The sequence below is a fragment of the Canis aureus genome, chromosome 35, assembly GCF_053574225.1.
Source record: "Canis aureus isolate CA01 chromosome 35, VMU_Caureus_v.1.0, whole genome shotgun sequence".
Classification (NCBI taxonomy): domain Eukaryota; kingdom Metazoa; phylum Chordata; class Mammalia; order Carnivora; family Canidae; genus Canis; species Canis aureus.
This window is the reverse complement of record NC_135645.1, coordinates 109,570-131,418: the sequence shown is the minus strand read 5'-3', so window position 1 is coordinate 131,418 and position 21,849 is coordinate 109,570. Positions and strand designations below refer to the sequence as shown.

At 38.3% G+C, this 21,849-nt stretch overlaps 1 protein-coding gene across 8 annotated transcripts in view; it reads left to right on the top strand.

The window, feature by feature from the left end:
- The window catches only part of ATP13A3 (ATPase 13A3), a 97,216-nt gene that overhangs the window by 50,321 nt on the left and 25,046 nt on the right, over window positions 1-21,849 (top strand). For all 8 annotated transcript variants that reach the window (XM_077884068.1, XM_077884061.1, XM_077884062.1 and 5 more), the window contains 12 exons: window positions 8,997-9,113; window positions 10,375-10,392; window positions 10,487-10,640; window positions 10,737-10,857; window positions 16,127-16,251; window positions 17,784-17,959; window positions 18,810-18,932; window positions 19,016-19,095; window positions 19,795-19,837; window positions 19,925-20,034; window positions 20,327-20,423; window positions 21,332-21,404. In XM_077884068.1, the coding sequence (XP_077740194.1) occupies window positions 8,997-9,113; window positions 10,375-10,392; window positions 10,487-10,640; window positions 10,737-10,857; window positions 16,127-16,251; window positions 17,784-17,959; window positions 18,810-18,932; window positions 19,016-19,095; window positions 19,795-19,837; window positions 19,925-20,034; window positions 20,327-20,423; window positions 21,332-21,404 (1,237 nt within the window). The remainder of the gene's footprint in view (window positions 1-8,996; window positions 9,114-10,374; window positions 10,393-10,486; window positions 10,641-10,736; window positions 10,858-16,126; window positions 16,252-17,783; window positions 17,960-18,809; window positions 18,933-19,015; window positions 19,096-19,794; window positions 19,838-19,924; window positions 20,035-20,326; window positions 20,424-21,331; window positions 21,405-21,849) is intronic.

The following is a 21,849-nucleotide window of genomic DNA, read 5'->3' as shown; positions in this document are numbered from 1 at the left end:
GGCAAATTGAATTTAAATTAAAAAAAAAACAACAACCCTGCTTATTACATCAAGTGCCTCCTTAATGCCCCTCACCGACCTCCCCTCCAATAACCCCAAGTTTTTCCTATAATGGAGTCTCTTTCCCTCCCTTTCGTTTTTATCTTATTTTTTCCTTCCCTTACCCCCATGTTCATCTGTTTCTTAAATAGGAGTGAAATCATATGGTATTTATCTTTCTTTGACTGACTTATTTCACTTAGCATAATACCCTCTAGTTTCATTCACATCATTGCAAATGGCAAGATTTCATTCTTTTTGATGGCTAACATTTCATTGTAAATATAACCATATCTTGATCCATTCATCTGTCAATGGACATCCGGGATCTTTCCATATTTTGGCTATTGGGGAAATTGCTGCTATAAATACTGGGTTGCATGTGCCCCTGTTGTTTTGTATCCTTTGGATAAATATCAGTGCAATTGCTAGGTTGTAGGGTAGCTCTATTTTCACCTTTTTTTTTTTTTTTTAAGATTGTATTTATTTATTCATGAGAGACACAGAGAGAGAGAGAGAGAAGCAGAGACACAGGCAGAGGGAGAAGCAGTCTCCATGCAGGGAGTCTAACGTGGGACTCGATCCCGGGACTCCAGGATCACGCACTGGGCTGTAGGCGGCGCTAAACCGCTGAGCCACCCGGCTGTCCTATTTTCACCTTTTTATGAACCTTAATACTGTTTCCCAGAGCGGCTGCACCAGTTTGCATTCCCACCAGCAGTTGTAAGAGGGTTCCCCTTTCCACTCATCCTCCTTCGCCAACATCTGTTGTTTCCAGAGTTGTTAATTTTAACCATTCTTACTGGTGTGAGGTGATATCATTGTGGTTTTGATTTGTATTTCTCTGATGCCGAGTGATACTGAGCATTTGTTTGTGTGTCTCTTAGCCATTTTTTTTTTTTTTTTTAAAGATTTTATGTATTTGAGAGAGGGAGAGAGAGCGTGAACAGGGAGGAGAGTGGAGAAACGGAGAAGCAGACTCCTTGCTGAGCTAGGAGCTGGATGCGGGGCTCGATCCCAGGACCCTGGGATTGTGACCTGAGCCAAAGGCAGATGCTAACGGACTGAGCCACCCAGGCGCCTTTTGTATGTCTTTGGAGAAGTGTCTGTTCATGTCTCCTGCCCATTTCACGTCTGGATTTTTTTTTTGGGTGTTGAGTTTGATAAGTTCTTTATAGGTTTTGAATACTAGCCCTTTATCTGATAATGTCATTCGTGATTATCTTCTTCCATTCTGTAGGTTGCCTTTTAGTTTTGTTGACTGTTTCCTTGCCTTGCAAAGTCTTTTATCTTGATGACGTCCCAAGATAGTTCATTTTTGCTTTTGTTTCCCTTGTTTCTGAAGATGTGTCTAGCAAGACACTGCTGCAGCTGGGGTCAAAAAGGCTGGGATTTTGATCAATTCCTGTCTCATATTTAGGTCTTTCATTCATTTTGAATTTATTTTTGTGTATGGCGTGAGTGGTCCAGTTTCTTTCTTCTGCATGTGGCTGTCCAGTTTTCCCAACATCCTTTGTTGAGGAGACTTTTTTCCGTTGTATATTCTTTCCTGCTTTGTTGAAGATTAGTTGACCAGAGTTGAGGGTCCATTTCTGGGTACTCCATTCTGTTCCATTGATTTATGTGTCTGGTTGTTGTGCCAGTGCTATACAGGCTTGATGATTACAGCTTTGTAGTAGAGCTTGAAGTCCGGAATTGTGATGCTTCCAGCTTTGGTTTTCTTTTTCAACATTCTTTTGGCTATTTGGGGTCTTTTCTGGTTCCACACAAATTGTAGGATTGTTAGTTTCAGCTCTGTGAAAAATGCTGGTGGTATTTTTATAGGGATTGCATTGAATGTGTAGATTGCTTTGGATAGTATAGACATTTTAACGGTATTTGTTCTTCTAATCCACAAGCATAGAATGTTTTTTCATTTCATTGTGTCTTCCTCAATTTTTTTCATAAATGTTCTGTAGTTTTCAGAGTACATATCTCTTACAAACTCTTTGGTTAGGTTTATTCCTGGGTATCTTACGGTTTTTGGTACAATTGAGAATAGGATTGATTCCTTGATCTCTCTTTCTGCTGCTTCATTGTTAGTCCATGAGAGTGCAACAGACTTCTGTGCATTGATTTGATATCCTGCCACCTTGCTGAATTTTCCTGAATCAGTTCTAGCAATTTTTTGCTGAAATCCTTTGGGTTTTCCACACAGAGTATCATGTCATCTGTGAAGAGTGAGAATTTGACTTCTTTGCTGATTTGAATGCCTTTTATTTCTTTTTGCTGTCTGACTGCTGAGGCTTGGACTTCTAGTACTATGTTGAATAACAGAGAGAGTGGACATCCTTGTCATATTCCTGATCTTAGGGGAAAAAGCTCTCAGGTTTTTCCCTTGAGGAGCATATTCACTGTGGTCTTTTGTGTATGGCTTTTATGATGAAGTATATTCCATCTATCCCTATGTTGTGGAGGTTGTTATTTTTTTAATCAAGAAAGGGTGGTGTACTTTATCGAATGCTTTCTCTGCATCTATTGAGAGGATCATATGGTCCTTTTATTAATGTTGTGTATCACATTAGTTGATTTGCAGATGTTAAACCATCCCTGCAACCCAGGAATAAATCCCAGTTGGTTGTGGTGAATAATCCCTTTAATGTACTGTTGGATCCTGTTAGCTAGTATCTTGGTGAGAAGTTTTGCATCTGTGTTCATCAGAGGTATTGGTCTGTAATTCTTTTTTTTAGTGGGGTCTTTGTCTAGTTTTGGGATCAACGAAATACTGGCCTCCTAGAATGAGTTTGGAGGTTTCCCTTCCAGATCTATTTTTTGGAATCTTTCAGAAGAATAGGTATTAAGTCTTCTTTATTTTATTTTTATTTTTTTTTATTTTTTAAATTTATGATAGTCACAGAGAGAGAGAGAGAGAGAGGCAGAGACACAGGCAGAGGGAGAAGCAGTCTCCATGCACCGGGAGCCCAACGTGGGACTGGGACTCGATCCCGGGTCTCCAGGATCGCGCCCTGGGCCAAAGGCAGGCGCCAAACTGCTGCGCCACCCAGGGATCCCTAAGTCTTCTTTAAATGTTGGGTAGAATTACCCCTGGGAAGCCATCTGCCCTGGACTCTTGTTTGTTGGATGATTTTTGATTATTGATTCAATTTTTTTGTGATTATGGGTGTGTTCAGGTTTTGTATTTCTTCCTGTTTCAGTTTTGGTAGTTCATATGTTTTTAGGAATTTGTCTGTTTCTTATAGATTGCCTAATTTGTTGACATAATTGCTCATCATATTCTCTTGTGGTAGTTTGTATTTCTTTGGTGATGGTTGTGATCTCTCCTCTTTCATTCATGATTTTATTTATTTGGATCCTTTCTCTTTTCTTTTTGATAAATATGGCAAGGGATTTATCAGTCTTGTTAATTCTTTTAAAAAACCAGCTCCTAGTTTTGTTGATCTGTTCTACTATTTTCTTTTGTTGTTGTTTTTTATCATTGACATCTGGTCTAATCTTTATTATTTCTCTTCTGCTAGGTTTAGGCTTTATTTGCTGTTCTTTTTCCAGCTTTTTTTGGGTGTGAGTCTAGTTTGTGTATTTGAGATTTTTCTTGTTTCTTGAGAAAGGTTTGTATTGCTATATCCCTCTCTCGTAGGGACACCTTTGCTACCTCCCAAAGGCTTTGAACTGTCGTGTTTCATTTGCTCCCATATATTTTTAAATTCTTCTTTAATTTCTTGGTTGACCCATTCTTTCTTTAGTAGGATGTTCTTTAGCCTCCATATATTTGTGGTCCTTGCAAATTTTTTCTTGTGATTGACTTCAAGTTTCATAACATTGGGGTCTGAAAATATGTGTGGTATGATCTCAGTCTTTTGTATTGGTTGAGTCCTGATTTGTGACCCAGTAAGTGGTCTATTCTGGAGACTGTTCTATGTGCACTTGAGGAGGATATGTATTCTGGTGCTTTGGGATGAAATGTTCTGAATATACCTGCTAATAAGTCCATCAGGTCCAGTGTGTTATAATAAGGAAATAAGGAAATTTCCTTAATCAAATAAGGAAAGCACTTATTTCCTTGTTGATCTGCTGCTTAGATGATTTGTCCATTGCTGTGAGTAGGGTTAAAGTCCTCTACTATTATTTTATTATCAATGAATTTCTCTAATTTTGTTATTAATTGATTTATGTACTTGGTTGCTTCTAAATTAGGGGCATACATATTTGCAATGATTGGATTTTTTTTTTTTTTTTTTTTGAGATTTTGTTTCTCCATTCACAAGAGACACAGAAGGAGAAAGAGAGAGGCAGAGACACAGGCAGAGGGAGAAGCAGGCTCCACGCAAGGAGCCTGATATGGGACTCGATCCCAGGACCGCAGGATCACGCCCTGGACCAAAGGCAGATGCTAAACTGCTGAGCCACTCAGGGATCCCCAGCAATTATTGGATCTAATTGGATAGACCTTTTATTATGACATTAGTTTCCTCCTTCATCTCTTATTACAGTCTTTGTTTTATTTTATTTTTTTTAATTTTTTATTTATTTATGATAGTCACAGAGAGAGAGAGAGAGAGGCAGAGACACAGGCAGAGGGAGAAGCAGGCCCCATGCACCGGGAGCCCGACGTGGGATTCGATCCCGGGTCTCCAGGATCGCGCCCTGGGCCAAAGGCAGGCGCCAAACCGCTGCACCACCCAGGGATCCCACAGTCTTTGTTTTAAAATGTAATTTATCTAATATAAGGGTGGCTACTTTAGCTTTCTTTTGATGTTCATTAGAATGATAAATGGTTCTCCACCCCCTCACTTTCAATCTGGAGCTGTCTTTGGGTCTAAAATGGGTCTCGTAAGCAGCATATTGATGGGTCTTGTTTTTTTTTTTTTATTTTTATTTTTATTTTTATTTTATTTTATTTTATTTTATTTTATTATTTTATTTTATTTTATTTTATTTTTTTATTTTTTTATTTTTTTATGATAGGCACACAGTGAGAGAGAGAGAGAGAGGCAGAGACACAGGCAGAGGGAGAAGCAGGCTCCATGCACCGGGAGCCTGACGTGGGATTCGATCCTGGGTCTCCAGGATCGCGCCCTGGGCCAAAGGCAGGTGCCAAACCGCTGCGCCACCCAGGGATCCCTGTTTTTGTTTTTTTTAAATCCATTTTGATACCCTATATCTTTTGATTGGAGCATTTAGTCCATTTACATTCAAAGTAATTATTGAAAGATAAGAATTTAGTGCCATTGTATTAAATGTTATGTCACTATTTTTGTAGAGTGTATCTGTTCCTTTCTGGTCTTTGTTACTTTTGGCCTCTCTTTCCACTCAAAGGGTCTTTAATGTTTCTTGCAGGGCTGGTATAGTGTAGACAAGTTCCTTTAGTTTTTGTTTGTCTTAGAAACTCTTTATCTTTCCTTCTATTCTGAATGAAGACTTGCTGGATAAAGTATTCTTGGCTGCATATTTTTCCCATTCAGCTTGTTGAATATCATGCCAGTATATGGTCTGGTCTTCTAGGTCTCTGTGAATAGGTCTGCTGCCAGCCTTGTGTTTCTACCCTTTTAGGTTTAGGACCTCTTGTCCTGAGCTGCTTTCAGGATTTTCTCTTCATATCTTTGTAATTTGCAAGTTTCACTAATATGTGGAGGTAGTTGACCTATTTTTCTTGATTTAGGGGAATTCTTTGTGCCTCTTGAGTTGAATGCCTCTTTCCTTACTCAGATTAGGGATGTTCTCAGCTGTAATTTGCTCAAGTAAACTTTCTACCCTCTTCTCCCATTCTTCAGGACCCCTATAAATACAGATATTATTTCGCTTTTTGGAATTGCTGAGTTCCCTATGTCTGCCTTCGTGATCTAATAGTTTTCTTTCCCTCTTCTTTTCAGCTTCATTATGTTCCATAATTTTATTTTCTGTATCATGGCTTTGTTCATCCTCATTTTTATGGCCTCCACTTGGAACTGCATCTTGGCTATAGCATTTTTAATTTTGGACTGACTAGATTTTACTTCTTTTATCTGTATAGTAAGGGATTTTCTAGTGTCTTCTATGCTTTTTTCAAGCCCAGCTAGTATCTTTGTAATAGATGCTTTAGATTTTTTTTTAAAAGATTTTATTTATTTATTCATGAAAGACACGGATTGAGAGAGAGAGAGGCAGAGACACAGGCAGCGGGAGAAGCAGGCTCCTCGCAGGGAGACGATGTGGGACTTGATCTCGGGACTCCAGGATCAGGCCCTGGGCTGAAGGCAGTGCTAAACTGCTGAGCCACCCAGGCTACCCTGTTTTAGATTTTAGTTCAGATATCTTAGTTATATTCATTTTGATTAAATATCTGGCTGTGACTACTACTTCCTATTCTTTCTTTTGGGGTGAATTTCTCCGTCTTGTCATCATCTGTCCAGAAAAGAAAAAAAGAAAAGGAAAAAAGACAAAAACTTCAGAAAGTGTTTCTAGTGTATGCTGTGTGTACTCTGCTGTTGTGTTTTCATGGCCCTTTCCCATCAGTCTGTTCTCTTTGGAGTTCATTCTTGTTTATAGTGGGGAGTGTTTGGATCTCTGACTTGGTGTGCTTTGGTCTGTTTATTGATTTGAAAAGAAAATTAAAAAAAAAAAGCCTGATCCAAGACTAGAAAAGGAACAAAAATGGAAACAGACAAAAACTATAACCCTGTTTCCAAAGAATAAGAAGGAAAGAAGGGGAAAAAAGTAAGGAAAGAAGAAAAGAGACAAAAAATAAGACTGATCCGAAAAAATAAGGGAAGGAAATGAACAAACCAACAAATGAACAAAGATTGTAAGCCTCATACCAAAAAAAGGAAAAAAAAAAAAAAAAGAGAGAGAGAGAAAAGAAAAAGAAAAAAAAATAGAAAAATAAAAAAATTATAAAAATTAAGAGGGGAAATAAAAGAAGCAAGCCTGATCTTATTTCCACCAGAAGCTGATGTTTGGGAGCACTTTTTAATCAGTAGACTTGGTCCATGAGGGTGGGGGGGGGTGGCAGGGGGTTGTGTTGCTCTTCTGAGGGGGGCCTGCTGCGCTGTCTCACTAGCTGACTTGCCTTTTTAAAAATTCCCCTGCCAAGTGCAGGGGGATGGGATTTAGTATTGAGGGCTCCAGCCTCCTAGGGGGTGCCGTTTCTCTCTGAAGTCTAAGCTGGTGGGGGGGTGGGTAGAGGGAGGAGGAACAATATGATGTCACCCCACCCTCTTGTTCCTGGGGAAGGGAACTCCTGGCCATCCCTACTCAGGAGGCCTCTCAGAAAAGCAAATATTCTCCTGTGTCCCAGGCTTTGTCAGTTCCCTGATCTTGATCTGTCTGTTCATGGGCTGTAGGTGGCCCTGGCACCACAGATCTCCTGTATTTTTTTCTCTGGCTGGTGGTTGATATTCAAAACCCCATGTTTCAAAGGGCCTGACAAGGTGTAGACCCAGTCCCCTACCCTGGAGTAGAACCTTGTGGCACACCCAGCGCTGTCCTAACCCAGAAAAGCATTCGCACAGTTCATGCATAGACGCTAGAGTTTATCATGATGCACAGTGAAAAGCTGCAACCAGGTTACTTGCCATCTGTGTGCGAATTAGCCCCCTACTCTGTTCTGCCCCAGAAAAGCAGTCACACAGAGGATGAATCTATTATGGCAACAGCGAAAAGCAGCAGCCAGGTTATCTGCAGTTTGCTCATGTCTCTGCTTTCTGCTGCTCAGTCCTGTCCCAGAAAAGCAGGCACTTGGCATGCACTTGGTGGTTTAAGTCTATTGTGGCTCATAGGGAAAGGCTGCTACAAGGTTATCTGCCCTCTGAGCACACCTCTGAGCACACGCTCTGTCCCTGTTGTGGAGCTCTGCTCAGTGGCTCCCAGCTGGCCTTTTGTCCTTGGAGAGGCAAAATATGCTCTCCAAATGTACTCAGGGAAGGGGAGCAATCTTTCTCATTGCAACCCAGGGGATCTCTTCAGTGTTGTGTGCAGTTTTTTTTTTAAAGATTTTATTTATTCATTCATGAGAAACACAGAGAGAGGCAGAGACATAGGCGTAGGGAGAAGTAGGCTCTCCCCCAGGACCCTGGGGTCAGGACCTGAGACCAAGGCAGAGATGGCAGACGCTCAACCAGCTCAACCACGCTCAACCATGGAGCCACCAGTGCCCCTCTTCACAGCTTCTTGTGTGATCCCCGTCTGCTGCGCTCTCTCCTGCTTTCCTTCTTCCTGACTTTGATCTTCCAAAAAAAACGGTTCCCTCCCCTTCAGGGCCCCTGGGCTTTCTTCCCCTTTCCTCCCCCCCCAGTTCATGGCTCTGAACCTCGCATCTGCCACGGTGCCTTCGTCCTACTGTGCAGATTGTTTTCTTTTTCTTTTAATTTTTTAAATTTTTTAATTTATTTTTTATTTTTTAGATTATTTTCTTAATCCTTAGATCATATTCCTTCTTATTCAGGATAGTTGGATGTTATGTTATCTAGCCGTGTTCAGGGAAAAGGCAAGCTTAGGCTCCCTCTACTCTGCCATCTTAACTCCCTTGCACTCCATATACTTTTGAATTCTTTCCTGTTAGGAGAAAAGGCTCCTTGGATGATAGAGTGAGTATTTTTGCTACTGCAAGAATCTTCTGTGGTATTGTGTGTGTGTGTATGTGTGTGTGTGTGTGTGTAAATAGTCTCTAAACCAGCAGGTTGTAGAAGCAAAACAAGAAGTTTTTCTCTTTGCTTTGTCTTTATTCCACTTCTGACCTCTGTTTCCCATCTTTCATAGGTTGCTAGCACTTTAATTTTGCTTATATTTTGCTCTACTTATATTAATGATCTAGTAGTGCTATTTATTCCTTGGGTACTGACATTTTTTTTCCTTTTTTTTTTTAACTGAAGATAGCCATATATATATATGTATATATAATATATATATATTATATTATATATATATTAAAGTAGAACCAGTGAATTGAATTTTATGAAGTAATATGCTGGATATTTTCCTTTCAGATTCTGGAAGAAGCAACTGAAGAGGAAACAGCACTTCATAATCGAATTATGCCCACTGTGGTTCGTCCTGCAAAACAGCTGCTTCCTTCATCCACACCTGCAGGAAACCAAGAAATGGTGCGAAATCATGTTAAGTTGGATAATACTGTTGATGCTCATGTTTAGTCCTCACTTTTTGAAATGTTGCTAGAAGATGAAATCACATGTCCTTTATTTAACTCATGTAGATAACGAATATTTTAACTACATTTATCCAAAACTACCTTGTGTATTGTAGACACTCTGTGTAAAACATTGAGATTCAGTTATCTTTCTTTAGATTTTTATTTATTTATTCATGAGACACACACAGGGAGAGGCAGAGGTATAGAGGGAGAAGCAGTCGATGTCCGTCTGTCTATCCCCCGTCCCTGTGCCCCGTGTCCTGTGTTGTCCCCCGTCCTCCACCCCCACCTCCCACCACCCCCTGCAAGGAATCAGATGCTGGACTTGCTCTGGGACTCTGGGGACTCCAGGATCATGCGCCAAGACAGACCGCAGACGCTCAACCTTTGAACCACCTAGGCGCCCGGGATTTAATTCTCATTATCATTACTTTTCCTTTCATTTATGGAGCAACTTAGTGCTTTGTGAATACATGGTGATTAATCCTTTTTTTTTTTTTAATTTTTATTTATTTATGATAGTCACAGAGAGAGAGAGAGAGAGAGAGGCAGAGACACAGGCAGAGGGAGAAGCAGGCTCCATGCACCGGGAGCCTGATGTGGGATTCCATCCCGGGTCTCCGGGATCGCGCCCTGGGCCAAAGGCAGGCACCAAACCGCTGCACCACCCAGGGATCCCGATTAATCCTTTTAAATTGCATCTTTTTCTCAGGATTTAGTAAAAAGAATATGTGAAAGGTTTTATTTTATTTGTTAAAGATTTTATTTATTTATTTGAGAGAGAGCAAGAGAGCACAAGCAGGGGGAGTGAGAGGGGGAAGCAGGCTGCCTGCCGGGATCCTGATGCAAGGCTCCATCCCAGAACCCCAGGATCATGACACCAGCTGAAGGCAGGTGCTTAACTGACTGAGCCACCCATGTGTCCTGAAAGGCTTTATTTTTAGGTGAATTTCAAATTATGTTCCTACTTAGTTTATTTTAGTACTTAATATGTTAATGATAGGAAAATATTTGAAAATATTCAAGAATATATATTTTTAAATGCTAGGAAGTTAGAGAGCAGTCTTGAAATTGACTTTGAAATAATGGAAGCTCCTTGCTATTTTTAAAATGTATTGAGGATGTATCAAGTTTTGTTTTTCTTTTAACTCGAGTATGTTAACGGACCTAATCTATACTATTTTTTTATTCTTTTTGCTTTGTTTTATTTTTAGGAGCTGTTTGAACTTCCAGTAAGTAAAGAATGTTAACTTGTTACCTAAGTATACATGCTTTAATTCTAAAAAAAAATAGTAAATGCTTTGTGCATCTTTTGAAATTACATAGGCTATTTATGAGATAGGAATTGTTCGCCAGTTCCCATTTTCTTCTGCTTTGCAACGTATGAGTGTGGTTGCAAGGGTGCTAGGGGATAAGAAGATGGATGCCTACATGAAAGGAGCACCTGAGGTCATTGCCAGTCTTTGTAAACCTGAAACAGGTAAGGAAGCAACTAGGCTTTGAGTAAAATTCTTATATTTGTATGTACTTGTATTTGCAATTTTAACAATGACATTTACTTTTTCCTTTTTAAAAGTTCCTGTTGATTTTGAAAAAGTTTTAGAAGATTACACTAAACAGGGCTTCCGTGTGATTGCTCTTGCACACAGAAAATTAGAGTCAAAACTGACATGGCATAAAGTACAGAATATTAGCAGGTAAGGTTGATGAATGGGTTTTCTGCAGTTTTTCCAGTAATGTTTTCCATATAGAAATTTCTGTATATTGCAAGTATTTATTAAGTATTTATGAAATGTATACAACTATACCTAATGCAGTGTTTTGTTTTAGGTGTTTGAGATACAAGCACAACTCTTCAGAATTCTTCTCAGTTTGTTTGTTAAATATTTATTTAGTGCCTACTATGTGTCAGGCATGTTCTAGGAATAGAGCTATGTTTTCAAATGTAAACATAATTCTCTTGTAGTTTGTTTTCCCAAATAATCTACTTGGTTTTGCCCAGAGGTTGGAACCAAGTACTATTTTGGTCAGAATATATTGAGTCACAATAACTGTACCAGTCCCCCCTTTCTTGAACAACTCCCAAAGGTCGAATGACATTTCACATCATCACATTTCCTTTTTTCCAGTCTTTCCCTTTCTCTTCCACGGTGTCTCCAGAGAGCTTTTTAACATTCAGATCTGGGGATCCCTGGGTGGCTCAGCGGTTTAGCGCCTGCCTTTGGCCCAAGACGCGATCCTGGAGTCCCGGGATGGAGCCCCACATCGGGCTCCCGGCATGGAGCCTGCTTCTCCCTCTGCCTGTGTCTCTGCCTCTCTCTCTCTATGTCTATCATGAATGAATGAATGAATGAATGAATGAATGAATGAAAAGGAATGAATGAATAAATAAATCTTTAAAAAAAACCATTCAGATATAATACCAGGTCCTACCTAATACTCTCGTAAATGGCTTCCCATCATGTAGTGGAAGGGTTCACCATCAGGGATATGCATCAGGAAAGAAACAAAACAAAACGCCTAACACTTCATTTGAAAAGAAAGAGAAAGTGTTAGAAGAAATAATCAGAAAGAGACATACAAATGGCCAATGAACACATGGAAATGGTAGTATACTTTATTTAGTTCTTTGGAGAATTAGAAGATAAAACCACAGTGAGATATCACTTCTTTCCTGAGGTTGGTGAAGTTGAAAAGATTGATAATACCAAGTGTTAGTGAAGGCTTGAGAAAATTTTAATGACATACAGCTACTACACTATTGTAGATTCACAAAGAACATGGGTAATACCTATCAAAATTTAAATTTGCTTATACAATTTGACCCAGCAAGTGCAATTCTGGGAATCCAGCTTAAAGAGCTATTTCTACAAGTGTATAAGGTTCAGATTGAAATAGTGTCAATAACATAACCAATAGGGCAGTGGCTAAATTATGGACTGTTAACACTTCTATTAATTATAGCTTTTCTTGCTATGTGAAAGTGAAGTGTTCTTGTGAAGCTATTCCTAAGCCAAAATGCCTTAAAGTGAAGAAACAGTTACCATTAATTTATGTGGACAAAATTTTGAGTATTTCTGGACTCCAAAAATAACCTCTCTTAAGCTTTTCTGATACCTTAGGACACATCTCCTCCCTCCCTCCCTCCCTCCCTCCCTCCCTCCCTTCCTTCCTTCCTTCCTTCCTTCCTTCCTTCCTTCCTTCCTTCATTCCTTCCTTCCTTTTGCTTACCATATCTCTTTTTTTTTATTGGAGTTCAATTTGCCAACATTTAGCATAACACCCAGTGCTCATCCTGCTGTGCCCCCCTCAGTGCCCATTACCCTGTCACCCCAACCCCCTGCCCACCTCACTTTCCACTACCCCTTGTTCATTTCCCAGAGTTAGGTGTCTCTCATGTTTTGCCACCTCCTCACTGATATTTATTTTCACTCATTTTCTCTCTTTTCCCTTTCCCTTTATTCCCTTTCACTAATTTTTATATTCCCCAAATGAATGAGACCATATAATGTTTGTCCTTTCTGATTGACTTATTTCACTCAGCATAATACCCTCCAGTTCCATCCACGTCAAAGCAAATGGTGGGTATTTGTTGTTTCTAATGGCTGAGTAATATTCCATTGTGTACATAGACCACAGCTTCTTTATCCATTCACTTTCGATGGACACTGAGGCTCCTTCCACAGTGTGGCTATTGTGGACATTGCTGCTATAAACATCGGGGTGCAGGTGTCCTGGCGTTTGACTGCATCTGTATCTTTGGGGTAAATCAGGACACATCTTTCTGATGCAGGCACAGAATAAGTCAGGATAGAACAAGATGCTCACAGACACTGTTCAAAGCTGTGTGGTGGCTCTATGTTGAGATGCTGATTGTAATTCCCAGGGAAGGAGCTGGGAGCGCCATTCTCCCTGCTCAGGAGTGCATTGCTTCTGAAATGATCCACTGCAAAACATGCTAAATGCTAAGTTTGCCTTTTGCCCTTTCTTTCTTGAAAGCAAAAAATCCTGTTCAATTTCTTTCAGTTAGTGAAAACAAGTATTAATATAGGTCTTTCATAAAAGTAAAGTGACCTAATGGAAGCTTTTGGAAAGTGGGAGATAGATACCTGTATTTTCAGGCACACTAAGTGAAAAGAATTAGGGCAGTGTTCAGAGTACAGTCTTGTTTTTCTGAATGAGAACTGAAGGAGTGGAATGGATAGCTCAATAGCTAAAAGGAAAAACTATGTTCAGAATTCTATTAACACAATATTTGGGGGATGTGGTTTAAGCATGAACATTTAAAGAAAAAAAAAGCAATAGCCAGATGATCTGATGGATATGCTTGTTTGGGAGGTACACATGTAAAATACTCTGTTCTGATTCTTGTGAAGGGGCACATTAGGCTCTTTCTCTGCAGCTTTACCTTTTGCCATTTTTCCCATTAAAGTCTAACTACTGATTTTCTTTAGTTCTTGAGCTTCTCCTATTCAGATCTCCTTTCATGCCCTTGAGTAGGCTATTCCTTCTCTGCACAGAACTTTCTCTACTCCCCTTCTTCCACATCTTTCAACCAAGACCTTCTCTGTCTTTCCATTCTATCTTACAGGGGCAAGTTTTGGCATTTCTCTTACAGCTTGAACCTTTATATCTTCAGTAGAATATTATTTTATGCATTCATTAGGGGACAAAGTTTCCATGACCTGTGTCATTCATTGGAGAGTTAGGAAAACAGTAGCAGCCAAAAAACTAGCAGATCATGGGAAAATGGCTACATTGCTTAGACCCTAGAGTTTCACATTGGTACAGCTTTTTTTTTTTTTTTTTTTTTTTTTGTTATGATAGTCACAGAGAGAGAGAGGTAGAGATATAGGCAGAGGGAGAAGCAGGCCCCATGCACCGGGAGCCCGATGTGGGATTCGATCCCGGGTCTCCAGGATCACGCCCTGGGCCAAAGGCAGGCGCTAAACCGCTGCGCCACCCAGGGATCCCTGGTACAGCTTTGTTCCCTGAAATGCATTTTTAGAGTTCAAGATTTATTTCTACTATCAACCACCAGCAGTGTCATTTGTATTGTTTCTAAACGTTTTTTTTTTTTAGAGCACAACTTTTTTTTTTTTTTTTTAAGATTTCATTTATTTTTGTAAGAAAGAGAGAGAGGGAGAAGCACGAGCCGGGGGAAGGGCAGAGGAACAGGGAGAAGCAGACTCCTCGCTGAGCAGGGAGCCCCATGTGATTTGGGGCTCGATCTCAGGACCCTGAGATCATGACCTGAGCTAATGGCAGACAGCTTAACTAACTGAGCCTGCAGTCCCCCCCAACTGTTCTTTAATACCTTTACCGTCCATAGTTATAAATTATATTTCAAAGGTTGTTTTTAGAGCTGTGTATTTAAAGTGCCTTTATTGAATTTTGCGTCAAAAAACCACTTGGGGGCAGCCCCGGTGCAGCGGTTTAGCACCACCTGCAGCCCAGGGCGTGATCCTGGAGACCCTGGATCGAGTCCCACGTCAGGCTCTCTGCATGGAGCCAGCTTCTCCCTCTGCCTGTGTCTCTGCTTCTTGTTCTCTCTCTGTGTCTCTATGAATAAATAAATAAATTAAAAAAAAAAAAAAACCACTTGGTTGGGACGCCTAAGTGTGGCTCAGTGATTGAGCATCTGCCTTTGACTCAGGGTGTGATCCCAGAGTCCTGGGATCAAGTCCTGCATCAGGCTTCCTGCATGGAGCCTGCTTCTCCCTCCGCCTGTGTCTCTGCCTTTCTCTCTGTATCTCGCATGAATAAATAAATTCAATCTTTAAAAAAAAACTTTAAAAAAAGAATACAGTCATCTCCATGATATTTTTGTATGCACCTCTCTTTTTAAAAGACTATTTATTTATTTGAATGAGAGAGAGAGAGAGAGGACGGACAGAGGGAAAGAATCCCAAAAAGAATCTCCACTAAGTGCAGGGCTCGATCTCACAACCCTGAGATCATGACTTGAGTCGAATTAAAGAGTTGGATGCTCGACCAACTGAGCCTCTGAGCCTCTGCATGCATCTCTTTGCTGGCATGTTTGTTTTCCCACAAAAACGCCATGAGTAGACATCATACCTTTTCATGTTTGACTTCCCAGTGACTAGTAGTACTACTTGTGCAGAGTAGATAACTCAACTTTTGAAGGAATAGCCTCTTAATAGCTATTGAATATTAATAAATAATTTAAGAGCTCCATCTCTGGGACCCATTGTAGATCTTATTGTCAGACTGCTAAATAGTTTTTGTATCATACTTCCAAGATTGAGAATTTGATTATGAGTCCTTTAAAATTCATCAAGGGCTTGATAGTGAATTCACTATAACTGTATTGAATGTGCTGTGGTCAAGGTTTTCCTTTTCTTGTTAATGTTTATGTTAGGGTCCCCTGGGCGGGGGGGCAGTAAAGCATAGATTTATTTATGCTTATTCATTTTGTGGGTAGAATACAAGGTGAACATTTGTTAGTACTATAGATGTTTAGTGTCTTACAAAGATGGCATTTCCAAATTATCCTGATTTCTCACATTTCAAAGGGTAAAATTTTATTTTACAATATAACTCTTGGGAATTATTTTTACAGTTGCAATATTTTTGAGATACTGAACGCAAACACATTTATGGTTTATGGTTTATTCAACATAGAAAATGTTTCAATTTGCAAATTACAGGTATTTTAAACTGCCTTATTTATTTATTTATTTATTCATTCATTTATTTATTTATTTATTTTTAAAAGATTTTATTTATTTATTCATGAGAGAGAGAGAGAGAGAGGCGGAGAAGCAGGTTCCATGCAGGGAGCCTGATGTGGGACTCGATCCCGGGTCTCCAGGATCAGACCCTGGGCTGAAGGCAGGCGCTAAACCACTGAGCCACCCGGACTGCCCTGCCTTATTTATATAAAGAGAACAGGATCTGTTCTGTGGACTAAGTCATTATGTGTTAAAATTTCTTTTTCTGCAGAGACGTCATTGAAAACAACATGGATTTTATGGGATTAATTGTAATGCAGAACAAATTAAAGCAAGAAACCCCTGCAGTACTTGAAGATTTGCATAAAGCCAACATTCGCACTGTCATGGTCACAGGTTAGACATTATAGAAGGACACAGGAAAAATTGAGAGTTCAGGTTATGGGATATTGTGGAATGATCAGTTAGTTATGAAAGTATATAAAAAAAAAAAAAAAGAAAGAAAGTATATGGTGGCTCCATCCTACCTTGTCCCATTGTAGCTCAGAATGTTTTTTAAAGGTATAAGATAACTTTGCAGTACTCTTTTGAGGGCTAGCAAATTCTGTTTCTAGAAGTAGTAAAATGGTGAAGGGCATTTTGAAAAAAATTTAGATTCATATTTTTTATAGCCGTTGTATCTTGTGTTAGTTATTTGTAGATTTGTTTTCTCTACTAGAGCCTATGATTCTAGGGGGTTAAGAGAATATTTTGTTCATTTTGGGGGTCTCCTGTAATTTTTAGAACTGTGCCAGATGGATGGAAAATGATTAATAATATTTGTTAGAATTATGTTTTTACGTATAAAAGTATGTTTATTATCATTGCTTGAATTCATACTAGTGAAAATAGCCATTGTTTGATTGGTTTTTGATTTCTGATGACTATATCCAAATGATTTTCCTGGAATTATTATATTGTTGATATTAGATAATTCCCATTCCTTAGCTGTGTGAAATTGTGGCAGCTCTTAAGTATTTTTTTCTTAGTACATAATCAGAATTAAGATTATCACTTTATGGCTCTTGTGTGTTTACTAAGACCTGTATGGAAAAGGCAATTGACAATTTTTTGTTTTAGACTCTGAGATCGATGTAATAGCATACTTATTTACCACTATGTAGCTCAAGTAAAGAAATTTAATAGCATCCCAGCAATTCCTTGGTTCTAATGATTCCTCCTTCAAAACACTTTCCCTCTCAGTCTCTTCCCCTCTTTCCCTGCCATGACAGACTGTGGCCTTGTGTCCCACAGAAATAGTATGTGGAAACTGTGGGGACAGAAGGCCTATTACCCTTCAGTTCTGGCAGCAGTGGGCTTCCCAGACCTTTCCCTGCCTCTCACATACATTTATATTTTCTTGATCCTGTTCTTTCAGGGCTTTCTTTTCTCCTTTTCATGATGGAGAGGATGTCTGTTTTCTCTTCCTATCTTGTAAAGATTGTATTCTTGTTACCTTATCATTTTACTTCTGTAATCCATTCTTTTTTTTCCTGTGATATTAGGTATTCTTGTACAGACCATCAGTCACTCCTAAGTTATTTCAACAAATATTTTTTGAGCACCTGCTATGTGTATAGCACTGTGCCAGGTGTTGATGGTTACTACTAGTGCATGACGAAAAAGATTCACAATATATCTGGCTTTAAAAATTGTAGGTGAGAATGGTCTGACTGTTAAGCATATGTGTGCTTCTGTTATTTGAGGCTTCCTTTGAAAAGTATGTTTCAATTTTAATTATTTTTAAGCTCCAAGAGTAAGACTGTCTGTATATTATCTTCTTGCCAAGCCCAATCATAGATCTTCTTGATAAGTATTAATTGCTGAAAACATTTATGAATACATTTATCTTCCTATTTTATTTGTATTTTCAATATTTTGAAAATTAGGTGACAACATGTTGACCGCTGTTTCTGTGGCTAGAGACTGTGGAATGATACTACCTCAGGACAAAGTTATTATTGCTGAAGCATTACCTCCAAAGGATGGGAAAGTTGCCAAAATAAATTGGCATTATGCAGACACTCTAACACCTTGCAGTAATTCATCAGCAATTGACTCAGAGGTAATGTCAAGAAGAATTTTCCCTTCTGAAGCTTGCTTGTTTGAATTTAGTCTGAAAAAATAAAGATGGTGCGTTAAAACAGAACACAACAAAAAACAAATGAAAACAGACACCTGGGCCACCTCCTCAGAGATTGATTCATTAGGATTCATTATCTTAAAAGATAATCCCAGACATTTATCCCGTTTTGATTTTTTTTTAAGATTTTATTTATTTATTCATGAGACACACAGAAAGAGAGAGGCAGAGACAGGTAGAAGCAGAGGGAGAAGCAGGCTCTATGCAGGGAGCCTGATGTGGGAATTGATCATACCCCGAGCTGAAGGCAGGTGCACTTAACCGCCGAGCCACCCAGGCATCCCTTAATTTTTTTTTTTTTTTAAGATTTATTTATTTCAGAGAATGAGAGTCCAAGAATTGGGGGAGGGGCAGCAGGAGAGAATCCTCAAGCAGACTCCCTCCCTAGCGAGGAGCCCATGAGATCATAACCTGGGTTGAAACCAAGAGTGGTGGGGGGGAAGAAACCAAGAGTGGTTAACCGCTCTTAACTGAGCCATCCAGGTGCCCGTATCCTATTTTAAAGGTAATAATAAATGGTGCCCCTGGTCCATAATATTTAGTCCATGCATTATTTGAAACCAAAGCTGATTTTAGCCTTTTTTTTTTTTTAATAACCACTAACGGCAGCTTGCCTTAAAATTTTCCTTTTACTTTTAACAAATGTTAAACTTTCATTGTTTTATGTAAAATATCAGATGAAAGACTTTAGCTTTAGATCAAATATATTTAAAATAGGATTTTGTTACTTGGTCTGGATGCCTAAATACAGTTTTGAATGTCTCATGCACAGGCTATTCCAATTAAACTGGTCCATGATAGCTTAGAGGATCTTCAGGTGACTCGTTATCATTTTGCAATGAATGGAAAATCATTTTCAGTGATATTGGAACATTTTCAAGACCTTGCTCCTAAGGTTAGTCACTTAGGTTTATGTATGTATGTGTTCACATGAAGACGTTGCAAACCATATTTTAAAGAAATTTGTATTTTTCCCAGTTGATGTTGCATGGCACTGTGTTTGCCCGTATGGCACCTGATCAGAAGACACAATTAATAGAAGCATTGCAAAATGTAGAGTAAGTATTGGTGGGGTTTTTTGTTTTTATGGATTATAATTTCATTTTCAAAACCAGAAAAGTAACTAATATTTCATGTGTATGGAGTTGTCACCTGTCAGTAGGTGATAACTCTAAGTGCCTTTTTAAGAGACTCATGTTCATTTATTTAGCTAAAGTATAATATCCATAATTCCTTTTCCAGGTAGTATCTGTAAGAAAGGCTTCATTCACTCAGCTTGTAGAAGTAGCTTCATAGTTTCTATTAATAATTACGTTTAAGTTTTATTTTTTATTTTTTTATTTTTATTTTTTATTTTTATTATTTATTTTATTTATTTATTTGTTTAAGTTTTAAAGGGAGAAATCTTTACCAATAGCCTTAAAAGTAGGTTACTAAAAACTGTACAAGCCCATGACCTTTGCTCTAAAATTAGGAAACTGAGATGCCAAATAAGAAACTGATTTGCCCAGCTTGTGACAGAAATGGGACAGTAACTCAGGTTATTTGGCTTGCAAGCTGGTGATGTTTGCAAAGCAACGTGCCTATGGTCATTGTGATAAATAGATTTTTTAGTTCCATTGGGGAGGTCTTGGTCTGTCAGCTCTTCATAATAAAATAACATATTGGGGAAATCTTAAGTTAAATGTTTGTTTTATAAAAGTAATCAAAATCTTAAAAAAAGTAATCAAAATCTTAACCTAATTTTTGTTTCTCAGTTACTTTGTTGGGATGTGCGGTGATGGTGCAAATGATTGTGGTGTAAGTATGGTTTTTGTGGTTTATAGTTCTTTCTTTAGCCTAAGTCATAGTCACAAAACGTAACCACTTTTCTTCTTCAACCATTAGGCTTTGAAGAGGGCGCATGGAGGCATTTCGTTATCAGAGCTCGAGGCTTCAGTGGCATCTCCCTTTACCTCCAAAACTCCTAGTATTTCTTGTGTGCCAAACCTTATCAGGTAGCACAAGTTGAAAATTTCACTATTATCTTTGTGGCTTGCTCTAATAATATAGAAAAAATTATAGAAATTAATATGAGTTTGTTGTAATGATGTATTATTAGTATATTTGATCTGTAAGTTCACTAGCAATAGGTTGCAACTTCTCTTTCGGTTCTGCTTGGCTTTAGTTCTTTTGTTAGAAAAGTGCTTTGTTGTAGCTGTTGAATGTTGATGTTCATCTGTTAAGATGTAATTGTGATTTGGAAGAGTTCAGATGCTTTTATTCACATGCCAACATTTGTTTTCACAGGGAAGGCCGTGCTGCTTTAATGACTTCTTTCTGTGTGTTTAAATTTATGGCTTTGTACAGCATTATACAGTACTTCAGTGTTACTCTGCTATATTCTGTGAGTACCGTCATTGCTTATAGAGATGGTGCTTTTATTAAGGCATTTGAACCAAAAAATGAGTATGTTTGCATCCACTAAGTATGGAACTTACATAACTAGCCCCTATAAATTTTCATTTAGTTTATTATATTTTGAGTAGCAGATTGAAAATCTCATTAGTCTAGAACAGCATTTTCTTTAACGTTGATGACTGTGGTTAGGACCCTATGAATAAAAGGTGATTGTAATTTTTTTTCCTTTAGTGCAGATTGGGAATTCTTCAAAATGTCAAGCTGTGACATATTTCGGATTTGTAGTTAACTTTGCTATATATTTACAGAAAAAGGTCAGAAGAAGGAAAGATGTTTCAGCAGTAGTTTGTAGGACTTTCTGTATTTGGAGAAAAAATGTAAACAAGTGACATCTATAGGTATACTCCATCAGATTTGATAATTGAAGTGATCTCACTTTAGAATTTTCTCAAAACAAATGTGACATCCCAGGGAGTCTTTGTGAAACTATCCCTTTCTACCATTTATAGAAAGGATCAGGGAGGATGGTGTTAGATAGTCTTAGGAAGCTTTGAGATACTAATTTTCAAGAGTGTTGAATATTCTAAGTACAAGCTTCTGGTTTTGTTTTGTTTTGTTTTTGCCAAAAAACTTAAATTTTTACTGAATGAATGTTTAGAAGCTGCCTTTTATATTAGTAAATTGAATCTTTGCAAATGCGTGTTATTTTTTACTAATATAAAAGGTAATTGTATTTTAACTTTTAAGCAGGTCTAAGTGTCACTTTAAAGTTGTCTTTATTGGTGGTGGGAGGAGGGAGATACTAAAACCAAGGAGGAAAAATCTAAAGCTGGGGGAAAGTGATGTAAAAATAGTTTCTGAAAACTAATTATGTTTTAAAAATTACTTCTGTAGATCTTAAGTAACCTCGGAGACTTCCAGTTTCTCTTCATTGATCTGGCAATCATTTTGGTAGTGGTATTTACAAGTGAGTATTTTGCTTCGTTATTGGTTTAAAAGCATATGAAATTCTGATGTAACTCATTAAACTTTGGTAAATTTATAACAATAATTATAACACAGTGCATACTTCTTTAGATTCCTTGTAAATACTTCATTTACTATGAGTTGTTTTTAGTATATGTGCTGCCGAAGTGAGCACTACTACAAGTTGTTTTTATTTGTCCTAGTTGTTTTATTATTTTATTGTTCTTCATCTTTTCTAAAATATTTGAGAATAAGTTTGTGTAATCATGCCCCTTTGCATCCACATATTTTATTGTATATTGTCGCCAAAGTCATTCTCTTAGGTAATTAAACATAGTTATAAAGATGAGAAAGTTTAACGGTGATATAATATCTAATCCACAGCACATAATCAGATTTTGTCATATATCCCAATAATGTCCTTTCTACCTATTTTTTCCCCTTGT